Genomic DNA, 23147 nt, shown 5'->3' with positions numbered 1-23147 from the left:
TGGTACTAACGGCAATAAAGAAACTCAATCTGAATTTTTTTTAAAGAAGTACTGTTTAATTCAGTCCTCTGAGTACATTTTATGTCTGCTGGGTATAAACTAGTCACCTCTTTGCAACCAAACACTTAACATGTGCACAAATTTGTGCATGAAGCTTGGAGAGTCACCACATCCACATAATCTTGCTAAGGTGTGTTCTAGTCAAAAGAAGTAAATTTCTATGACACAGGGATACGCCACTGTTATAGCTGTTTTGGTCAAATCTTAAAATTAATGCTCTTCGCTATTTCACACAATCTATGGTTTCTCTGAATATGTGCTATGAATGACAGCTATTATTTTGAAAAATATCAGGTATTTCCACACCTGATAGTCCAGTAGACTCTGTTCAATTGGGGCCCAAAATTCGGAATATTTGTTTACATTTTCAGCGGTGCAGTTTGCATTCACACTGCACTGAGTCGATCGAGCCAACCTGTTCTCCCCCTCGCCTGTGGTGGCGCTGCACCAAGAACTACTGAAGAAAATGATACGAAAACCTCTGAAGAAGACACTGAGAGCAAATTAGCTCTGGAAATAAAAACAAAAATCATGGAGTGGTGTCAAATTTGAGCAGTTTTAGGAGTTCTGTTTTGTCATTTTTCAACAATGGACTCAGCATGAGCAGAAGATGAGGCAGAAGACCATGGAGAATGTTGTTTTTCCACACAAGGCAGCTGACGGCCTCTGTGTGAGGTAAGAGAAATGTGCATTTGTTTGCCCTGCGCTGCAGTCCACTTCATGATTTCGGAGCGGTCGCCAGTCCGCTTGCATTCACGTTGCATTAGAACTGCGCCAGAGTTCACTTCAACTGGACCTAGACCTAGGTTTTTAAGGGTTCATTCACACCAGCCCTGTTGTCCCGAACTCTAGCCCGTTTTCCTAGGAAGTCCAGTTTGTTTGGGGAGGTGTGAACTCACCATCGAACTCTGTCACGGAACAAAAAGGCGAACGCTGGCCTGGGCTAAAACCTAGGTCTTGGTCCGATAGAAGAAAACTTGAGCGTGGTTCAAGTACAGTGTGAATTTAAGCAGAACGGGCCCCGCTCCGTAAGCAGGAAGAGGACTACAACAACGCGGGGCAAACAAACACATATTTCTCTTACCTCATATGGAGCTGTCAGCTGCCTTGTGTGAAAAACAATATTCTCCATGGTCTTCTGCCTCATCTTCCACTCATGCTGAGTCCATTGTTGAAAAATGACGAAATATAACTCCTAAAACTGCTAAAACTTGATGCCACTCCGTTTTTGTTTTTATTTCCAGAAGAAGAAGAAGAAGAAGAAGAAGTGTCTTCTTCAGAGGATTTTGTGTTGTTTCTTTCAGTAGTTCTTGCAGCGCCACCACAGGCGAGTGGGGGAACAGGTTGGTTCGAACAGGTTGGCTCGACTGCACAGTGCAGTGTGAATGCAAACGCACCAGCTCAAATGTAAACAAAAGGTCATGAATATTGGTCCCCAACTGAACCGAGTCTATCGGACTATCAGGTGTGAAAACAACCTAGGCGGACCAGCGTTCTCTTTTTTGGTCCATATCAGAGTTCGATTGTGCATTCACACCTCCTCAAATGGACCGGACTTTCTAGGCAAACGGACCAGAGTTCAATTAAAGCGGACTAAACAGGGCGGGTGTGAATGCACCCTACAATTACTACAAATGTTAGCTCAGTATTTGTAAAAATAGTTGAGTTATAATCTTTTTTGTTTTTTTGCTAATCTTGAATATCTCTGATGGTTGTCTAAAATTAGGATGAACTTTAAAATAATCTGTTGTATTTGTCCATCCAATGATTGGATGGTGGGTTTGTTCATGAAATATTTTGCTAACATGCCAGACAAACAAACACACAAGCGCAGACAGACGGTAACATTATCGCCTGCTTTTGGAAGTGAGAGATAACAGAACAGAGAGTTGACCAAGTGAAAACAGAAGTGATACAAAAAGACCTGTGACAACTGGCCCTTTCTCACAACCAAAGCTACAAAGGTACAGTTTGACGAAATTATCTTAAAAGACCAGACAATTTTTTTTTTACAAAACAAAACCAGACAGTTTTTGTTTATGTCATCTACACTAATTATTGGAAATCAACAACACACTAAAATACTTCACCTTACTGGAGACACTCGGAAAAGATCACAAACATGCTACTGTCTGCAAAATATTTAATTATTTTAATTTTAATGAATGTGCTGCACACCTTGTGCTTTTAAAACAGATATGATTTGTTACTAATGTGAAAACTTTGAGGGTGAAAAGAATCGATACTTCTTCAGGAACAATGTGTCTTGTGATAACGCATGCAAAGAAAGATGTAGTGACAAACCCTCAGAGAATCATCATCTTCCTCTGCTCTTAATCTCAGCTCTGCTAAAGCATTTTAATCTCTATAAATTGATTGGTTTTTGCAGTGTTGCCTGTACGGATCACCCTCCGTACTTTCAGAGCTGCTCTCATCAGTAAGGGAAGAACAAAGTCGTTTTAAGCCAGAAGTCCCACAGTCCCACAGACACAGAGCTAATGATAAACTGATGAACAGAGAGGGCACATTCCGGCCAGAGAATCAAGGGTTCGATCAAGGTTCAAGGTTCAAGGTTCAAGGTACTTTATTGTCATTCTAGTCACATGTGGTACATGAGGTGGAATGAAACTGTGTACTCAAGGTCCCAATTACACCCCAAAAATAGCAATAATATAAAGTATATTTAAAAAAAGAAGAAACTGTATACAAGGATGTGATATATAAGCTAAACAATATGGTGTATTAAACAGCAGCCTGAACATGAGCAGATGGGTCTGAATGTAGCAACTTAAAGGCAAGAAATCAACAGCATGGATAATCAGCAGCACAAAGTGTCAAATTTCCAATTAAAGTGGAATTAAGTGATTATCCTGGTTAGAAATTCATGAGTCTAACAGTTTCAGGGTAGAAGCTGTTCCTCAGTCTAATAGTTCTACACTTAATGCTCCTCAACCTCCTTCCTGAGGGGAGCAAGGCAAAAAGTGTGTGCTGGGTGAGTGGAGTCCTTCATGATGCAGGTGGCCTTCTTCCTGTGTGGATGTCTGTGATAGTGGGGAGACTGACTCCAACATTTGTGCAGCCTTCACCACTCTCTGCAAAGCTTTTCTTTCTGCAGCTGTGCAGCCTCCATGCCACACGTTGATGCTGGAGCACAGGATGCTCTCCACTGCACACCTGTAGAAGGAGGCGAGGACTGAGCTTCCAGACCAGCTCGTCTCAGCCGCCTGAGGAAGTAGAGTCTCTGATGAGCTTTCTTGATCAGACTGGTAGTTTTGTTGCTCCAGCTGAGGTTGTCATGCACACCCAAGTACTTGTAGCTGGAGACCACTTCTACTGCATCCCCAGATCAGTCAACTGCTCCCCAGTTTCTTTAGGTTGCCACAATGTCCTTGATCCCCCCACTGCCTTCAAGAGATTTATTGGTGTATGCTAAAAAAAATAAAAAATGTAGAGTGTGAAACAACACAAAGCACTGTATAAGTGTGTGGGGGTAAACTAGAGACATTGTAGAGCTTTGCAGAACCTAGAGAGGTTAGAAAGATGACATATGTGTGGTCTCTAGGATTTGTATGCGGACAGGTGTTTTTTTTTTTTTTTTTTTCAAAAATGCTGAGAAAAAAAAATCACTAAAGTTAAGATGCATTAAAAATGCATTCATTCATATGGTAGACAATCTCATCTAAAACTGATATCCATGTGTTGATGTCCCTACTGGATGTGAACAAAGGTCAGTATTTGGTGACAATACTGTCAACTCAAATACTTCTATATTTGTTGAATGCATGAAGTTTGAATGATGTTTGATCTTAAACACAACAAAAACTTTGGTGAACAACCTCGGCATTTTTTGGAGATGTGAGAGAAAACTGAAAGTGCTATCAGTCAGAAGCACAACGCAGTAAGTGCAAAAAAAAAAATCTGTTTATGTCTTAATGTATAATTTATATAAAAAAAAACAAGGAGTTGTGGTAGTAAGTTTATTGGCAAAAGATTTGAACATTTTAGTCAGCTCAAGATTTAGTGTGTGATTTCATCAACTGTCAGTTGAATATTTAGTGAAAAACCTGTAAAACCCACCAAGCTTGAACTCTGTAAAAAACATAAAATAAATCAAAATGCCAGTTCAGACATGTTAAGTCCAACATTTTGGACCTGTTCATACCTTCAATTATGTTTCTACTGTGAAGTCTCTTAGACCTACAGAGCCTAGAAAAACATTTAAAAGTTTTAAACAGGAAAATGAAAAGTGTGCCTCATGTGAGCAACTTTTAAGGAATATAACTGAGAATAGTTGGTGAAACTCACAACAAGCAACAAGCAGTCAAGCCCTCAGCTTGAACTGGCTGAACTGAGAGTAGATTAATTTTTTTATTTTCCAAATATGTTCGGGAAATAAGAAAAAACACCATTCAACGTGTTTAATGAGTTTTCTGAGTCACTTCCTTTTACATGTATTTTGTCACCCACCAAGTCTTTGTCCTTGGACAACCTTGTGCCTCCATGCAGAGCTAGAGAAGTTCACAAAATAAACAACTTCTTGATGCCTAGAGGACACCCGAAAGCTCATGTGAGCACCTGAAACTGAGCCAGAGCTGATCGATTTCCTTTCTTTGCTGAGGAAACCGACGTCTTATGTAGATGGCCGGGGTTTGAATAAGAAGAAAAGATCCAATTTCTCCCCTGGACTCTGCGGCTGTCAGAAGATAGGCTTTGACTGACAGCTCTGTGGCGCACGGATCCTGCAGCTACTTAAACGACAGCCAGGAAAGTAAACAGCATCAGGCTTATCAGAGCAAAGCAGCAGCTCAGAGGGCAACAGTTCGGCTGAACAGGAAAGACTTAAGGCACAGGAGTGTGCAACTAGCCCACTAACTGAGCTCTGAGACTACATATGACCTTGGATAGCCCACCCTCCCCCATGACCCCAGGCTCTAGTGGGTGAAGGGTGGAAGCGTTGTGAGATGACAGGTTAAATTTTACATGGCACAAAATGTCACTTTTGATTTTCCTTTAGAAATCCAACTTTATTGAGAAGCACTAGCAGTTGGTTGTGTTAAGATATCTCACAATTCAACAGGAACATGCTGACATTGTGATTTTGCCTGCATTAAATCAAAAACCTGCCAAAACTTAAAAAAAAAAAACCTGACATGTAATTGTCAGATATCTTTGGAGGCTGTGTTGAAGGAAGTCCCAGGCATTGGATTAGTTTTTTTTTCAAACGGGGTTTATCTATCAAGACATTTCCTCCTTAAGCCGGAGCTTTGTGAGAACAGAGTTGCCGAGACAGACTCCATTTGACCAAAACCCAGATATTACCTTTCATTATAACTTCACACAGTTCACAATATTTACTCCTCTAACCAGTCAAGATGGAAAGCGATACTGTCACAGTCATGTCTACAAACACAAAACAGACTAGCATAGTGGTGAAGTGTATCTTCCTCCACTGAGATGGTTGCTTAAGGCAGCAATGCAATCTGTCTGCAGCTGCCGATGTGTTTGTGACACACCATGTCCTCCCCTGTGGTGTTTGCAAGATGATAAAAGGCAGCGTGCTGGGTGGGAACATGAGCATCTGCAAGCACGAATATGTACATTACATGTCACTTTGTGGGCATCATAAGAGGAGGCCCGTGTTTATCATTGTATGTTTGCGGCGTTTGTTTGGCAGCGAAAAGAGCAGACGGTGTCATGGGAAGATGGATGAGAGATGCATCACGAGGGGCTGCAGGATTAAAAGAGAGCAGTCTACAAAGCAGACTAGTGAAGGAGTCCCTCACCTGCTGTCCTCCTGGTTGATGCTCATGTACATTTCCCAGGTAGTGTCTTCTGCGATCCCCCCATGAGGCACCAACAGACTGATACCTGCAGAGGAAAGAGGTGTGTGAAAGCTGATCAGTGCACGGCTCGACATGCACACACATGGCACACACCTGCTCAGCTGTCAGGTCTCTTTACTGAGGTTGACAGCCAGAGGGGTGATGGCCCCAGAAAGAGGTGACAGAAGCAAGTCTCAGAGGTCTTGTGAATCATAGCTGCCAGCTCTCTTTTTGTCTCCCCCCCCCCCACACACACACATATACACACACAGACTTTCTCCTTTTTGAACACGAGAACACATAATCATAGGCGATGTTGTGCAGTATCATAAACAATTACCACCAATCTGGGAGTGGATAAAGCTCCTTTAGGGACAGGATGATGAATGTTGGCCCTGAGAAGAAGCTGCCTGAATAATGCAGGAAATCTGAGCAGGAGAGGTGGACATCAAACTATACTACAATTTATCCTACGCTATGTTAAACAGTCAGTTGTCTGAGCTGAATATTTGGTCCCACTTTTGGTAGGGAACACGAATGGGTTGCTAAAGACGATGAAATTAGTAACATATTAGTTTTAGCATTTATTAATGGCTCAGTCTGTATGACCCAGTTCGACTATGAATGGGATGTTATTATTAGCTTTGAAATAATTAACTAATTTAAATCTATTATTAGGAAACAAAAAAAAGTTGTTGCCTTTCAGCCATGACTTTAAGAAGCTCTGCTCAGTATATGCCTCATAAGGTAGGAAAACAACAATAATTTTCTGCCTTAAGAACACATAATACTCCTCGATGCTTTGCGGTTCAACATTCGCGGATTCGCTCTTTGAAAGCTTTTCAATGTATGACGGGATAAAACTTTAACAGGAGCGAACGGGAGCGGGAATTAACCAACAGGACAAAAAACAACAAACAAACAAAAACAACTTTGGACAGGCACCACCATTTTGTAGTTTCCTTTCAATAAGCCTATACTGTAACACAAGTCAAAAGAACTACACGGCCCAGAAACCAACAGTGCTTCTGCCTGCAGCTTTCTGAAAAAATTCAAAGAACAGCAATGGAGGGAGCAAACACCAGCAAAGAAACCGATGTGGTAAAAATAGTTTTGCAATGAAAAGTCAAAAATAACGATGTATCTAGAAAGCTCACAGAACTGGCAGGAAGTCACAAATAATCCTGAACCTGAACTCATCCTTCAAGTTATATCTTCACTGGTGAGTACACAAATAAAGTGTTGCAGTACTGTACAGTACATATTTGTATGTTGTTAAAATTACGTAGGTTTGAGTTTAGAACATTATTAAGAACATCACAACAGTGTGGGAAGGGTTTATAAAGCCTTTATATATATATATATATATAAATATAACATCCCTACTTCGCTGATTTTCACGTTCGCGGGGGTGTTTGGAACGTAACCCACGCGATAATGGAGGGACTACTGTACATGCATGTTGTCATGTACCAAAAAATCCAACTTCAAGAGTTAAAAAATATTCAAACATTATGAATTAAAGGCGTTCTTTGAAAGAAGGCAGAGTGTTAGACCAAAAATATTTCATGCTGAAAAATGAATGAGTTGTAGCCACATTGATCTTTAAAAAAACAACAACCTGTTATGCATGATCTAATGTAACTTGACACATTATACATATGTGTTGTGAATGACTTTTAGCTGATACCACATCAAGAATTAGCTTATTATCTGAAAAAGTGGCTAAGTTAAAGCTAATCTTGGGGTAGCACCATGAGAAGAGGTTAGAACAATTGTATCTCAACAAAAAGGTTGCAGGTTCACCTCCCGCCTGTGGTCTTTAAGTGTGGAGTTTGTATGTTCTCCTCATGCACATGTGGGTTTTCTCTGGGTACTCCAGTTTCCTCCCACAGACCAAAAACATGCATCGTAGGTCAACTGACAACTTTAAAGTGTCTCAGTGTGAATGAGAGTGTGAATGTTTGTCCCCATGTGTCTCTGTGATGGACTGGAAACCTGTCCAGGGTGTCCCCCACCTCGCGCACAGTGACTACAGCAGATAGTCACGTGTGACTGGGGAAAAAAAACCAGAAGATGGAAGACCATTTTTGTGATAGCTATTGTTGACTAGCTGTGGCAACATTCTTGATATGAATTGACTCAAAAAATGATTACTTTTAAAAAGTTCTACTCAATTCTGTCCAGCGGTTCATGAGATGTTTTGCTAATAGACCGACACAAAAGATATTAATTAATGGTAAAGTGTAAAAAGCAGACCTTGCATATTCAGTTAGTGCACAGATGGTGTGTTGGGAATGACTGTCAGCCACTACTGCACAACACTGTAGGTCAATGACAGTAAAGTTATCACCATTCTTGTGTTTCATAAGGGTGTGTAGCAGCAGACATTTTGAATGTGGTTGACTGTAAATTTTAATCAGTTTTAGATGTACGCCCAGTGATTACTTCTTGTGAGTTTTTATCAAATCTGACCAGTGGATCATAAAATGTTTTGCTAATGCTACAAACAAACAGACAGAAGCAAAAAAACATACTCACTACTTTGCTTAAAGCAGTGAGCAACAGCCTTTATGTTTGCTAACTTCTTCTTGTTTCTTTCAGCTTTTCCTTCTTCAGGGTCTCCACAGAGAGTCATCCTCCTCCATCTCTGTCCTCTGCATCCTCTGTCCTCACTCCAACTACCTCCATGTCCTCTCTAACTACATCCATATATCTCTTCTTTGTCTTTTTCCTGGCAGCTGCATTTCTAACATCGTTCTGCCAATAGACACACTGTCCCTCCTCTGGACATGTCCAAACCATCTCAGTCTGGTCTCTCTAACTTTATCTCCCAGTTGTTCAACCTGTGCTGTACCTCTGATGATCTCATTCCTAATCGTATCCATCCTTGTCACTCCTAAGGAGAACCTCAACATCTTCATTTCTCCCACTTCCAGTTCTGTCTCCTGTCTTTTTGTCCACGTCTCTCTCTCCAGACCATACAACATAGCTGGTCTCACCACTGTCTTGTAAACTTCTCCTTTGACCTTTGCTGACACCCTCTTGTCACAAATCACTCCTAAAACTTTTCTTCATCCACTCCATCCTGCCTGGACTCTCTTTTTCACCTCTTTACCACACTTTCCTTTTTCCTGGAGAGTGGACCTCAAGTACTTCAAGTCCTGCACCTTTGTGACATCTTGTGTTATATGTTGGATATCAATAGACAAAAAATCAAAACATAAAAATCTTGAAAATAATAACATATTTATTGTTAAACTGGGTCATTCAGAATAGTAATTACCTATTATGACATTGTTTATAAGCACCTAGTTAAAAGATTAATTTATGTTCCCTAAAACAAGTGTTACCAAAATGATAGTTTGTTTTAAATTTAGGAGATGAAACATCAAAATGATTGTCTAATGCAGTAAGAACTAATTTCTGTACTTTTATCCTAGTAAAACAAGTCCTCTTGATGAATGAGTAACGTCATTGAAACTTAAAAAACCTTGACATCTATTATCTATTGTGCTGGAATTTCAGTGTGCTCAGTTACAGATCTGTTGTCTAGTTTTATGTTGGAAAAACTGAAGTTTACTCTCACAGAAGTATCGTATCAAATCTGGTTGTGTCACTGTTGGCTCACCTGTGTTTGGCACCACCAGCCTGCCTCCAGCGTGGCCAAACACCGCGGTTGCTTTGTTCAGAGGCCTGCTGTGAGGCTGAAAGGCTTGCTGAGTGAAAAGGTTTCTGCCTCTTCGGCCCAGTGTTGTCCCTACAGGAACCTCTCTGTAGTCTGGAGCGAGGCCCCGTGGAAATGTCTGAGGGTGGGACATGATGTGGTACTCTGCCCTTTCTGCCATCCCTAGACAAAATGAAAGCTCTGAAATTTAGTGGCAGCACTTCAATGTGATTTTTATAAACTTTGGCATTACGTTTTAACAGTTCTACACTTTACAATGAGAAAACAAGCAACAGCAGGAAAGCAGCATTTGTTTACATTGTGGAATGTGTTTTTGGCCCAACAAGTCAGTTTTAAACTGACTTCATTGAAGTCTACCTCAGAACAGTGACTGAAACTGCAGCAAGCCTGCCTCCGTCAAGGCTCTCGCCTCCAGCTAAAACAATGAGCCTGAGGCTACAAGAAAGAGCAACACTTTGCATTTAAACAGCTTGGAGGGTAGAGTTTCCCTTAAATCTGCCGAATGAAAAAGATCCTTTGAGTAGACTGCACTTTTTAGATTCAACCTTTAGCTGTTCCCATCTTGGGTTTTTACAGCTTCAAAAAAAAAAAAGACATACAAAGGGATGATTGCGAGCTAAAACCTCACAGACAACATTGAAACATCATCTGGATGACTGTATAAAAAAAGCTTTCACACTGTTTATTGTAGCAAACTGCAGATATACTTGTATTGTGTATATTTGGGGTAGTTTAACATCTGGGGCTGAGTGAAATAGGCAGGCTGCATATAAAACTCAGTCATTTGGTGTTAAAAGTGAAGCCACAGTGCAATAACATCAAAATGCTCTGAAATCTTCTGTTGTTATTATTCCCACAACTTCTAAATGATGTAAAAAGTGAAATAGGCTGATGTAGCCACCTGCTGTCACCCCCTCTGCTTTATGAATTCCCATTAAAAAATTGTGCACTGTGATTAAAAGTTAGGTCCGTGTCAGGAACTCGAGCAATTTAAATGAACTCTTTCAATTCTGCCAAGCGGAGTGGTCACATATCCAGCCAGAGTTACATCAGAAACTTGTTGATGGCTACAAAAATCTTCTTGTCAAGGAGCCACCTGCCAAGAGTTGTATCTCACTGGGCTCCGACCGTTAGACGTTGGTGACTAAAAGAAAGTGGCAAGAAATAGTTCTGAGGGTTTGCCACCAAGTGACCAACGAGCCATGTGGCTGTGTGTTGAGCAAACAATTTTTGAAAAACATGCCCGATTTTTATGTGCACAGTTGATAAAACTATTTCTGGACTGTGCGTATTATTTTAGTGCCAGCCTCGGCTTACATCATACCTGCCTCAGCCCACTGTGCACCCACCTTGCAGCTGCCTCTATGTTTAAGATTGAATCTACTGTAATACATGTTTGTGATGAAAATAGGCAGATTTGTACCTGTTTAATTAGGGGCAGCTGTGGCTGAGTGGTTAGAGCAGTCGTCCTACAATACAAGAGTTGGGGGTTCAATTCCATCAGCAGTCACATGCCGAAGTGTCCCTGGGCAAGACTCTGAACCCTCATTGCCACTGATGTGTGTCCCATCAGTGTATGAATGTGATAAAGCTCTGATTATTCTTTGTAGAGATCTAGTAGTGCTGTATGAATGGGTAAATGAGGACACAGATTGTGTTGTAAAGAAATTTGAGTATCTTGACAAGATAGAAAAGCACTATTAAAGTACAAACCATTTAACTTTTTAAAATACATTTCCTTTACAATATCAATGGCATGGTTTTAAGACCTGGATATTCAGAGCTATAACCACAGTTTTCTGTCATAAAGTGAGCTTTTTTTCAGGTGTCAAAACTCAACTCCAGGACTTTATATGGTAAATGGACTGTACTTATATAGCACCTTTCTATTTAATCAAGATACTGTCACGGTCAGTGGCCCCTGCTGACCCCCCATCGGCCCCTGTTTCACACTCACTCCCTCCTGCTATTGTTTCAGCCCCTCATGCCATGGTTTCTCTTCCCTGCTTTGTAATATCTATCACCCATCTCCAGCTCAAGCCTAGTCCTTCCTAGCCATGCCACGCCTCCCTTGTTTCTCACAGCAGTCAGCCCTGATTCCACTCACCTGTTCAGCTCTCATCTCGTTCACCTGCTCTGCACCTTTATAAGCTCCATTCTCACTCTCCACCAGTGCTGAATTATTACACCACTCATGGTCCCTGGTAGTGAAGCCTTTCATCATAGTATCTTGTTCCATAGCTTTTTATCAGCGCCTTGAACCCTTGCCTGTATTTTTGACTCCTCGCCTTGCCTGTCCCTTTGGATTGCATTTGCCTTTCTGACCACGGTTTTTGACTCTGTGACTTTCCTAACGACCATGACATCGGATCTCGGTTTGGCTCAGTCTTCTGCTCCCTGTGACCCTGTGTATGACCCCTGCTATTATCACGGACCACGGATTTGGATTTAGATATAATAATACTAATGTTTTAACTTAGAAAGAGATCAAAAACAACCCCGACTTTTAATCATGTTTTGGCATGCTCGCCTCAAGTCTTTCACTTTGCTGCAGTGACTTTTTGCCACTCCTGGTGCAACAATTTAATCAGCTCCGCTGTTTGATGGCTTGTGACCACATAGCGTCCTCCTGATTACATTTCAGAGGTTTCCAATGGAATTCAAGTCTGGAGATTAGTTAGGCTGGTCATGACATGTTTTTAATCTGATGGTCCTTCATCCACACCTGAACCCCACAAAAATGTAATGCTTAGTTATCTCTCTCCCAGTAAAGCAAACAGTGAACCATTTGTTTCTCGCTTAAAACTTTAAATATTTAGGCATGTTCTAGAGTTAATTTTTATTCCATGTACTTTTGAGGTGCTACTAGCACTGCTTTTACCATCCAACTCATATGAGAATAATGGTAATTGGTAAATGGACTGTACTTATATAGCACCTTCTATCTTATCAAGATACTCAAAGCTCTTTCCAATCTATGCCTCATTTACCCATTCATACAACACTCTGCTATATCTGTACAAAGACTAATCAGTGCTTTGTCACATTCATACACTGATGGGACACACATTGGAGGCAATGAGGGGTTCAGTGTCTTGCCCAGGGACACTTCAACATGTGACTGCTGCTGGAATTGAACCCCCAACTCTCACATTGGAGGTTGACTGCTCTAACCACTCAGCCACAGCTGCTTCCTAGATTAATGTTGACCACAGAAGAGGATTTTAGACTTTTTCTTGTTAAACAAGATTTGGATCTGGCAATCACGCGATCCATACCTCATTAAGTTGAACACATACAACTGAATAAAATCCATCCATTATCTTTTACCCACTTCCTCTTTTTCAGGTTGTGTGGGTCCCTGGTGCCCATATACAGCAGTTGCTGTGCAAGAGGGTCAAGGGACACCCAGGACAGGTCGCAAATCCATCACAGAGAAACATCGAGACAAACAAGACAACCATTCACTCTCTCTCACACCTAGGGACAATTTAGAGTTACCAATCAGCCCAACATGCATGACTGTCATAAATTTAAGCTGCTTCTCCATTGTTAAGTACAGTACCACTCTAATAGCTTCTTTTCTATTTCGTTTTACCCAACTGTAGGCGTCTCCACTGAGAGTGTGTCATTCACTCAACTTGGGCAGGAGCTCTGTTCTTGTTGTGATCTTTTATCGTCCGGTAGTCGGACTTCATTTTTTAAAACTTGTCACAGCACTGTTTATAAGTGCGAGTGTAGCGGTGGGCAACCAATTTCTCTGACATCTCGCCATAAAGTCACTTGTTCCTCATTGCTTCGTTGAGCTCACATTGTGTGTGCTTGTCTGACAAAATTGATTAAAAGGTTTGCACCTCATCATTCGACCATGGAATAACATGTGATTTGCGGCTCTCCATCTCAGTATTGTACATGTACACTCAACGACTGAGAACGCCTTATAGAAATGCAATTTCTAATCTGGGCATGGCTCAACCCGGGCCAAAATAAAATGCTTGATGGGCAGGCTGGGTCGGTCTCGGGCTTTTGATACAGTTTTACGAATCATAGAGCACAAAGAAAACTAAATAAGAATGCACAAAATAAAATTGTGTTAATCTACTTGTTGAGGAGGAGACAGGTCTGACTGGCCGGTTTAAAGAGGTACAAAAAATGGAGTCCAGTTAAGCTTCAGATAGATCAATCAGCTGATTACCGGCCGCATGCATCTTCGCACCTGCTGTCATCTGCGGTGAAGGAAGTAGCAGCATTTATAAAACCCAAAGCGAGCAGCGCATTCAATTAAAATAACCTTGTTCTATATTTTTCCAAATAATTTAGCTCTAAACATATTTTTGTTCATCTGTACAATAGTCTGTCTTTACAGTTGATTTGTTTAAGGTTATTTGATTTGTATGTTAATATTCAGTTGATGAAACAAAAAAATCTTATATCTTCCATTCTTTGAAATACATATTAAAAATATCATGTCAAACTGATTTGCTTACAAAAGCAGTAAAAGCATAATAATAATAAAAAAAAAATATATATATATATATATATGTATATATATATATATATATATATATATATACGTATATACAATTTTGTATATATATATATATATATATATATATATATATTGGGTTTGGCCTGTAATTACAGTTAAATGATTGGGTTGCGTTCAGAAAAAATGGCAATGGGCTGGGGCCAGCTCGAGTCGTATTTTTTTGGCCTGAATGCAACTCTATCACCTTAGCTCATACAGTGACGTCAGTCCATGGGTCAATCAACAGCTGCAGTTTGCTGACATCAAAATTGTTTGCTCGGCTTGGCTCGCTTGGAACCACGGCTAAGGCAGTTCCAAAAATCAAGCAGGAGCAGGTAATGGAAGCCCATTTGGCCGATGCTGATTTGATGTGAGCTGAGTAAAGCCGCACCCAAACAACAACAACAACAAAAAACACGAAAAAAAATCAACAACAAAGTATCAAGGTTTTCAGGCAAGGCAGGACAGGAAATAACCCAATGGTGCAGGCAGGACTTGGAGGCCAGGTTGTAAAATCAAATTTACTTTTAATAAAGAAAATAAGGTTACTTACAGTATAAGTAACCTTACAATAAGGTTACTTCACTGAACTACCCCCCCCCCCCCCCCCCCACACACACACATTTAACTGTGTTAATCTGGATTATTTCAGAATTATTACTTCAAATCAAATCAGAAGTACAATGCTGAAAGTTGTGTACCTGTATGTTTTATTTTACACAAATAAAATAAAAAAAATATATATTCTTGTTTAGGCTTGGTGTGGAAGGCGTCCATTTCTCTGATTTATTAGAATTAAAAGTGATTTATATCATTTAAGAATATTGTTATGCACAGTATTGTATGAGAAGAGTTAGATATGACTCAACTACTATCACATCCAATTTTAGCTTGATATCTGTGAAACTGACAAAGTTACAGCCATTTTTGTGTAGGTTAATGTCAATTAGTAGTCCCCCCACCTCTCTTGCACACTACTAATAGAATAGAATAGAATAGAATAGAATAACTTTATTGTCTGTCCTAAATGGTGACAGAAAGTTTTCTTTGACAGGACTTGAACGACAGCATTCTTGCACTTAGAACAGAAGAACACTTCTGAGGCCTCCTCTGTTCTCAGGTCTTATGGTTTACCATGTCCCAGAGGACTAAGAATCTTAACCAGCATTACACTTTATGGGAATTTCATTAAACAATTGGCCATCAGTGAGGCATTTTGCTAACAGACAGACAGAGTTACGGTATTCCAATAGTTAAAGGTAAAATAAAAAAAATCTTGTACAGTTTGTTAGCGCTCAAACATTTTAGGAACTAGCGTCAGCTACGGCCACACAAAATTTTCATTTAAAATTTGTTAAATCAAATGTTATTTTTGTTTCTGTGTTTTTAAATTCAGTTGACTGTGGCAGTGGAGCTGACTCCAGAAGGTAGTCAACCGTAAATGTGCACCACATAATTATTTACTGCAAGTTTCAATAAATTGTTTGTTGCAGTTTTTTTGTTTTTTGTTTTTTGCACTTAATTGGCTAAAGCCCTATTCGAATGGGATTAGTTTTACCTAGGGACCACATGCTACTTGTAATAATTACAGAGATTGTCTGTGTTGTTAATCCAGTGCGAATCAACCATGTCAGTTATTTGTAAAGTGAAAATTCCCCCGCACATTACCTACTATATATTTTTTTTTTGCTGAACTCCAAGGCCCTGTGATAAAACTAATCCAATGCGAATAGGCATCTCTGTGATTTAGACAGAAATGCGCAGAATCCGATACGTAATGAGACGTTTTTTGTTTTTGCTTAAGCAAAATCATTTGGAAAAATATAGAACAAGGCTATTTTAAATTAACCCGCAGCTCACTTCGGCTTTTAAAAATGTATTTTTAAATTTTTTAATGTATTTTTATTTTTCGCTTCGGCTTTTATGAACTGCTACTTCCTTCACCGCAGATGACGGGAGGTGTGGAGACGAGCGCGTGATCACCATACCCGCTTATTCCTTTTCGGTTAGCGGAAGTCACAGGTCCATCACTGTGCGAAAGGTGGGGGACACCCTGGACAGGTCGTAAATTAATTTCAACCGGTGGGTCAGCTGTCACCGGCCACTCATGCACAAGGCCGGTGACAGCTGACCATCTGGCTGAACGTGGATTTTTTTATCTCTTAAATCAGCCGGTCGGACCTGCCTCCTACTCAACAAGTAGATTAAAACTATTTTATATTCTGCATTCTTTAATTTTCTTTGTGCTGATTCGTAAAACCACATCAAAGCCCGAGACCGTCCGGGACCGCACATTAAATACATTATATGGACCCGCCTGGTCGTTAACAATGCAGCACATTAACATCATAACCGGAAGATGTCTATAAATTTCAGCTAAATCTCAGACTTTGGTTAAACCGTGCAAATGCGCTACATAAAAAGCAGACGTTGGGTAGATTACACTGGTCCTTAGGTAAAACTAATCCCATGTGAATATGACTTAAGACAGACACACAAACACAGATGTGGGCAAAAACATTATTTCCCACCTTGTCTTTTCAGCAGCGGGTAATTCAAACTAAACAACAAACGGTAAATATTTGTAGAAACGGCCCACATTAACAACAATTCTTAACAGCTTCAAATACAGAAGAGTGTCCTGACAGTGAAGCCCAAGCTTTATGGGGCTGATGTGTGACAAGAAACATGATGTGCTTTTCACACAGATTCCAGATGTCTTTGTGGCGCCATGTTTTCTCAGCTCATATCAACGTAGCTGAACTGAAGATGAGACAAGCCTGAGACTCTCAAAAAATAAAATTAACTGTTTGAAGATTTTTCTTTCATCAGTTCTTTTCATGTAATGCCATGGTCTTGTGTGAGTGTGACCTTTTAATAAACACTTTTTACATTTTCTGCAGTGATAATGTGTTTCAAGGTTCATTACTTGAAATCTGTGCCCACATTTACAGATGCATAGCGAGAAGTGCACCCTGCAGAAGAGAACAATGAAGTGGATCACCGTGGTCTTAAGAGCAGGGTGCAATAAAAGAAGGAAGGAGTAAAACAGTGGCATCGTTACCCTGTTGCATCTGCTTTAAAGCATGTCACAGGCATTTAAGACCTTGGGAATTTGTGTCAACTTGTGAAAAATGGACCTAATATGTCTCTTTTATGTGCCTCCTATTCAAAGGACAAAACAAGTAGGAGAACTGTGTGAGAGAGAGGTGCATTAGAGTGTTAGCGGTGTTAGGAGAGAAAGTGTTTTTGGAGAAGAAGAGTTTTCAAGAGATTCTTGAAGGCAGAGAGGGAGCTTGCTGCTCTCATAGTGTTTGGCAGCTCGTTCCAACAACAAAAATGAGAACAGCCAGTACTCAAACTGCTTTGTTTGTAGGGATGGCAACACCTGAAACAAGCACACTGTCACATTATCTTTAAATAAGAACCTTAATGAAACCCATATGTGCTCATTTTGTCTTGGAAGTTTTGCAACATAAAAGTCACAATTATTCTGCAAAGGTTACCAGATTACAGTGTGGATTGTGAATCTTTCTCTAAATCTTGTTTAAATTACAATAAAATTCCCTGTAATTATAAAAAATTAAGACGTTTGAAGCCTTTCTTTCTTTGATGGAATACCTGTACATATTGCCCACTGCCTAGTAGAGTTTCATTCAGGCCCAAAAAATCCGACCTGACTCGGCCCCAGCCTGTAGCCATCATTTTCGAAACTCACCCGACCCAACAAATTAGCAGTAATTAGAGGTCCGACCCCCCCCACCACCCCCGACATTGTAATTAAGCTTTGACTGCTCATATAGTTATTAACAATCGATGGATGCGTGTGGCTAAGGGGACAAAAGATCGGAGCTGAGGGGGTGTTTGTCCGTTCATGTCCGTCAAAGCACATTAAATTCCTGCTTCTGCTGCATTCTGCATTATTCATACACAGACCCTGCTCTGACATGCCGGATATCTTGTGATCTCACCTGTTTGGGTCCGCGTGCGTCCGCTGAGTGCAGCGGCTGAATGAACATCCATTTAGGCGATGGATCGCTTCCTGGCAGTATAATCCCATCTGAAGCTTAACTGAACTTTTTACCTCTTTCAAGACCGAACAGCGCGGTGTAATGGACGCGTGCGAATGGTAGTAAATGGCAAGCCATGTTGCCATATAATTGGATCGTCAGCCGCGAGTGTCCGCTGACGCAAACAAAGGCCCGACAACGACCCACCCAGCTCTCACATTAAGCACATTATTATGGGCCGGCCTGGCCTGAATCTGGGTGGGGCGGGGGCGGGGCCGGGCTCCGGGTTAGAAATGACAGCTCTACTGCCTATCATGCCAGAGTTTTGATAATTTTCTGTTAATGGTTTGTGATCACTTGCATTGCAAAAATTAAAAAAATAAACTTTATGTACAATTTCAGTCTTACACTATGTGCTGTGAATGAGTCAGCTACATCCACATGAGACTGACTCCAAAAGTAAACAAGTTTTAAATATGAAACCAATGATTACTTTCTGTAGCTTTCCTTTAAATTTGTCTGGTGCTTCATGAGACATTTTGCTAACACACACAAACAAAAACATTATCTTCTGCATCTGCATTTCAGCAGCAGGTGAGATTTATGTCCCATATATATAAAAAACCCAGCATATACAAATGTAGTAACATTATAAAAGAGGATCAATGATTTTAAGTAAGTTTCTTTCGACTGCTCCCTTCTTCAGGGGTTACCACAGCAAGCACACTCATATGAAAGATTTGTTTTCCACTGGATGCTCTTCCTAATGCAACCTGGACTTGAACCCACAACCTCAGTATTACAAGACCCTGACCATCAAGCTACCGCACAGGAACAAGGATTGTAAATTATTTAAATTTTTTATAAAAGGTTTTATTCAGAGAAAACCTTTCAAAGTAAGAAACATTATCCTTCAGACTTTGCAGTAAAGTGCTTCATACATCCTATCCTTCTGAATAGAAATTATTACCACATAAATACACATGGGTTTTTGAATAGTTCTGTTTTCTGACCTTTGGCCTTCAGATCAGGCAGCGGGTTGAGTAGTGAGTGCTCAGCCATTATCTCCTTGTCAATGGAGTCCTGGAAACACATGGGGCTGGTGTACGTTCGCGACACCGTCAGGTCGGGCTGCATGGATGAATTAATGAGCAGAGGGTTTGCTAAAAACACAAAAAGAAAAGAAACAAATTACTGACAGGAAGTAAAAATCGTATGTTTTTGCACGTTGACACTTTAGACCAGAGTGTAGCTATTATCAGCGTTTAAAGCTACAAGTGCACATCAGGACAATTGGTTCTTATCCTCTCAGTAAACGTGGCTGTAATTTCTTCACCATGGAAACAAGAATGGCACACACAGAAATATTATCTGCTTAAAAGTGATATACAGCAGCAGGGGTGTTTTCTGATTTTTAGCTCACATGAATTTCATTTTATGCCTTATTTAACAATTTATATTATTCATTTGTAACTTTAATGGATGCAGGCACATGCTACGTAAATCCTCCATAACTATTAGGATATATAACAAAGATAAAACAAATATTAATGAAAGAATAGCACAGAATAATTTATAAGTATCATAAATTAATTTGTCTTAAATTCAAGTCAAATTCAATTCAAAAATACTTTATTAATCCCAAAGGGAAATTATTTGTTGCTGTAACTCGTTATTCTCATTTCATTAAGAGATGTTATAGACACTGATGGCTGTAAGCAGGAAGGATCTCTTGTAAAGGTCCATCCCATAGTGGATCCTAAGAAACTGGCTGAAGATGCTGTCCAATCCATCCACCCAGACTCGGCTGGCCTCTCGGACTTTAGGACCACCCGAATGCCGGGCAGAACTCCTCCCAGAGCGATGGCCACTCCTCCCAGCAGCCTGCTGAGCTCCTCATCGCTGTGGACAGCCAACTGTAGGTGCTGATGGACGATCCTGTCCTTCCGCTGTCATGAGCTGTGTTTCCTGCTAGTTCCAGAATCTCAGTGGTCAGGCACTCGAGCACAGCTGGCAGGTAGATGAGAATGCATCCACAGAACACCCTTTCAACTCATTTGAGGTTTTGGGCTGTAGTTGAGATATTATTTGAGCTTTTGAGATGTTAATCAGCTGCTGCTGGTTGTAGAAAACTGCCTTGTTGCCATGGTTACGCATCATAACAAATGTCCAAAACTTAAAAAGTTTCAGTAAAAATCCTTCCATCTGCACAACATCCAATACCAGAGGAAACAATCATCCAAAAAATGTGATTTACATCCAGAAAAACAGGAATTAAAGTTTCCAAAATCAAAATCTCAGAATGAAAGTAACAGAGCTGCTCCAACATGCAGCCACCTTGAGCGGCGCAATTCTTGTGAGATGATACGTATTTGTTACTATTTCAGTGATTCTGTTTACTGATGTCACAACACAGTTAGGGTCAGCTTGGGTTTCCTGAGCTGTCCCTTAGTTATGCTGATATAGGCTTAGACTGCTGGAGGACAAACTGACCACACTTTTCACTCTGCTACTGTCTTTACTTACTCTGCTCAACATTTGTAATTTTTTTTTTATCCTTAACATGTGTTTTTTTGTTTGGTTTGTTTTTGTCTTTCAGGTACACCTGGACCTAACATTCTGTGTTCGTCTGTCTCTCCTTCCTGTCCTCTCAACCAGCCGGTCAAAGCAGATGGCCTCTTGTCCTGACCCTGGTTCTGCTGGAGGTTTCTTCCTGTTCAAAGTGAGTTTTTTCTTTCCACTGTTGCCACTGTGCTTGCTCAGGATGGGAGACTACAACGAAGCCAAGATTCAACTTATCTGCTGCTTCCTTAGATAGAGAACTTTACTAATTGGCTTTTATATATGTGAATGTTCCTGTAAAGTGCCTGAGACAACTTTGTTGTGATTTGGCGCTATATAAATAAACTGAATTGAAATGAACACATAAAGGTAAAAAGAACACATATATTCCCATAATTATTTTTAAATTGAGTTTTAATGCAAAACATAAAGAGAACATTGTTCAAAAATCAACCAACCAATCATTTTGTTTGACCATTTGTCTCTCTGTCCATCTGTCCATCTGCAACAGTTCCAGGAGGGAAACCCAAGACATCCCATTCTCCAGCAACTTCTCATCAGAAACAAACAAACAAACAAACAAACAAACAAAAAAAACTTAATCCCTCCAGAGAGTTCTGGGTCTGACCCACGGTGTTCTTTCAGTGGAACATGTCCGGAAAACATTCAGAGAGGTGTTTATGAGGCATTCTAATCCGATAACCAAATCACCTCAGCTGATTCCTTATAATGCACAGGAGCAATGGCTCTGCTCTGAGCACTTCCTGTATGCTCATGCCCCTCATCTTATCTCTAATGCCATGTTTACAACAGTATCATCAAAGTTCTGTTTGTGTTTTCAACATGTAGGAGCAGCCCGACATCCTCTGTCCAAATGCAGGTTCCTATGTTCACCATTTTGGAGGTAACTGCTTTGTTTCTCATGCTGGAAATGCACGTGCATCTTGCTGAAGCCCTGAGTCAGTGTTGCCAGAGACTGTATATGAAAATTACCTATGTTAGACCTCCTTCTTTTTTGTGCACGTGTAATATACACACCTCATCTTACAAACTTTCCCTTCTGAAAAAGTGAAACTGACTCAGTATAATAGTTTGGGTCGAAATACAGTACAGTAGTACCTCGCTACTTCGCTGTTCGACTTTCACAAACTTGAGCTTTCGCTGTTTTTCAAAGTAAGAGTGGACATGACACACAATGGGCTGATTTCAATTCAATTCAATTCAATAATACTTTATTAATCCCAAAGGGAAATTATTTTGTTGTTGTTACTCGTTATCCTCATTTCATTAAGAGATGTTATAGATACTGATGGTTGTAGTCAGGAAAGGATCTCTTGTAAAGGTCCATCCCACAGTGGATCCTAAGAAACTGGCTGCAGATGCCGTCCGATCCGTCCACCCAGACTCGGCTGGCCTCTCGGATCCCCTGGACTGTAGGACCGCTTGAATGCTGGGCAGAACTCCTCCCAGAGCGATGGCCACTCCTCCCAGCAGTCTGCCGAGCTCCTCATAGCTGTGGACAGTCAACTGTAGGTGCTGAGGGACGATCCTGTCTATCCGCTGTTGTGAGCCGTGTTTCCTGCTAGTTCCAGGATCTCAGAGATCAGGCACTCGAGCACAGCTGGCAGGTAGATGAGAATGCGTCCACAGAACATCCTTTTCAACTCATTTGAGAGTTGGGGCCATAGTTGAGATATTATTTGAGCTTTTGAGATGTTAATCAGCTGCTGTTGGTTGTAGAAAACAGCCTTGTTGCCATGGTTATGCATCATAACAAATGTCCAAAACCAAAAAAAGTTTCAGTAAAAATCCTTCCAGCTGCACAGCGTCTGATACCAGAGGAAACAATCATCCAAAAAATGTGATTTACATCCAGAAAAACAGGAATTAAAGTTTCCAAAAGCAAAATCTCAGAATGAAAGTAACAGAGCTGCTCCAACATGCAGCCACCTTGAGCGGCGCAATATGCTGATTTATGGATGAGACACACGATCGACATGGAATAAATACATTATCTTAAATGATTTAGCACCTGGGCAGCACGGTGGTGCAACTGGTAGAGCTGCTGCCTCTCAGCGAGCAGGTCCTTGGTTCAAACCCCGGTCCAGGGGCCTTCTGGGTGGAGTTTGCATGTTCTCTCCGTGCATGTGTGGGTTTTCTCCGGGTACTCCGGTTTCCTCCCACAGACCAAAAACATGCATGTTAGGCTGATTGGTAACTCTAAAATGTCCCTAGGTGTGAGTGGGAGAGTGAATGGTTGTTTGTCTCGTTTGTCTCTATGTGGCCCTGTGATGGACTTGCGACCTGTCCAGGGTGTACCCCGCCCCTTGCACAGTGATTGCTGGACATGGGCACCGGCGACCCCCGTGACCCAAAATGGAATAAGCGGGTAAAGATAATGGACGGATTTAGCACCTGCTGCACCTGTGTGCAGCCCACATGTGCAGGGAGAAGCTTCCTCCTGCAGCGTGTCATGA

At 40.8% G+C, this 23147-nt stretch overlaps 1 protein-coding gene across 1 annotated transcript in view; it reads right to left on the bottom strand.

The window, feature by feature from the left end:
- Positions 1 to 23147, bottom strand: part of LOC119425045 (netrin receptor UNC5D) — a 215966-nt gene that overhangs the window by 26410 nt on the left and 166409 nt on the right. Inside the window, exons 12-14 of the mRNA XM_037692571.1 lie at positions 19122 to 19271; positions 9514 to 9732; positions 5844 to 5928 (exon numbers count right to left, since the gene is read on the bottom strand). Of these exons, the coding sequence (XP_037548499.1) occupies positions 5844 to 5928; positions 9514 to 9732; positions 19122 to 19271 (454 nt within the window). The remainder of the gene's footprint in view (positions 1 to 5843; positions 5929 to 9513; positions 9733 to 19121; positions 19272 to 23147) is intronic.

The sequence above is a fragment of the Nematolebias whitei genome, chromosome 18 (genome assembly GCF_014905685.2).
Source record: "Nematolebias whitei isolate Nwh7 chromosome 18, NemWhi1, whole genome shotgun sequence".
In the NCBI taxonomy this organism is placed as follows: Eukaryota; Metazoa; Chordata; class Actinopteri; order Cyprinodontiformes; family Rivulidae; genus Nematolebias; species Nematolebias whitei.
This window is presented reverse-complemented; position numbering and strand designations above follow the sequence as displayed.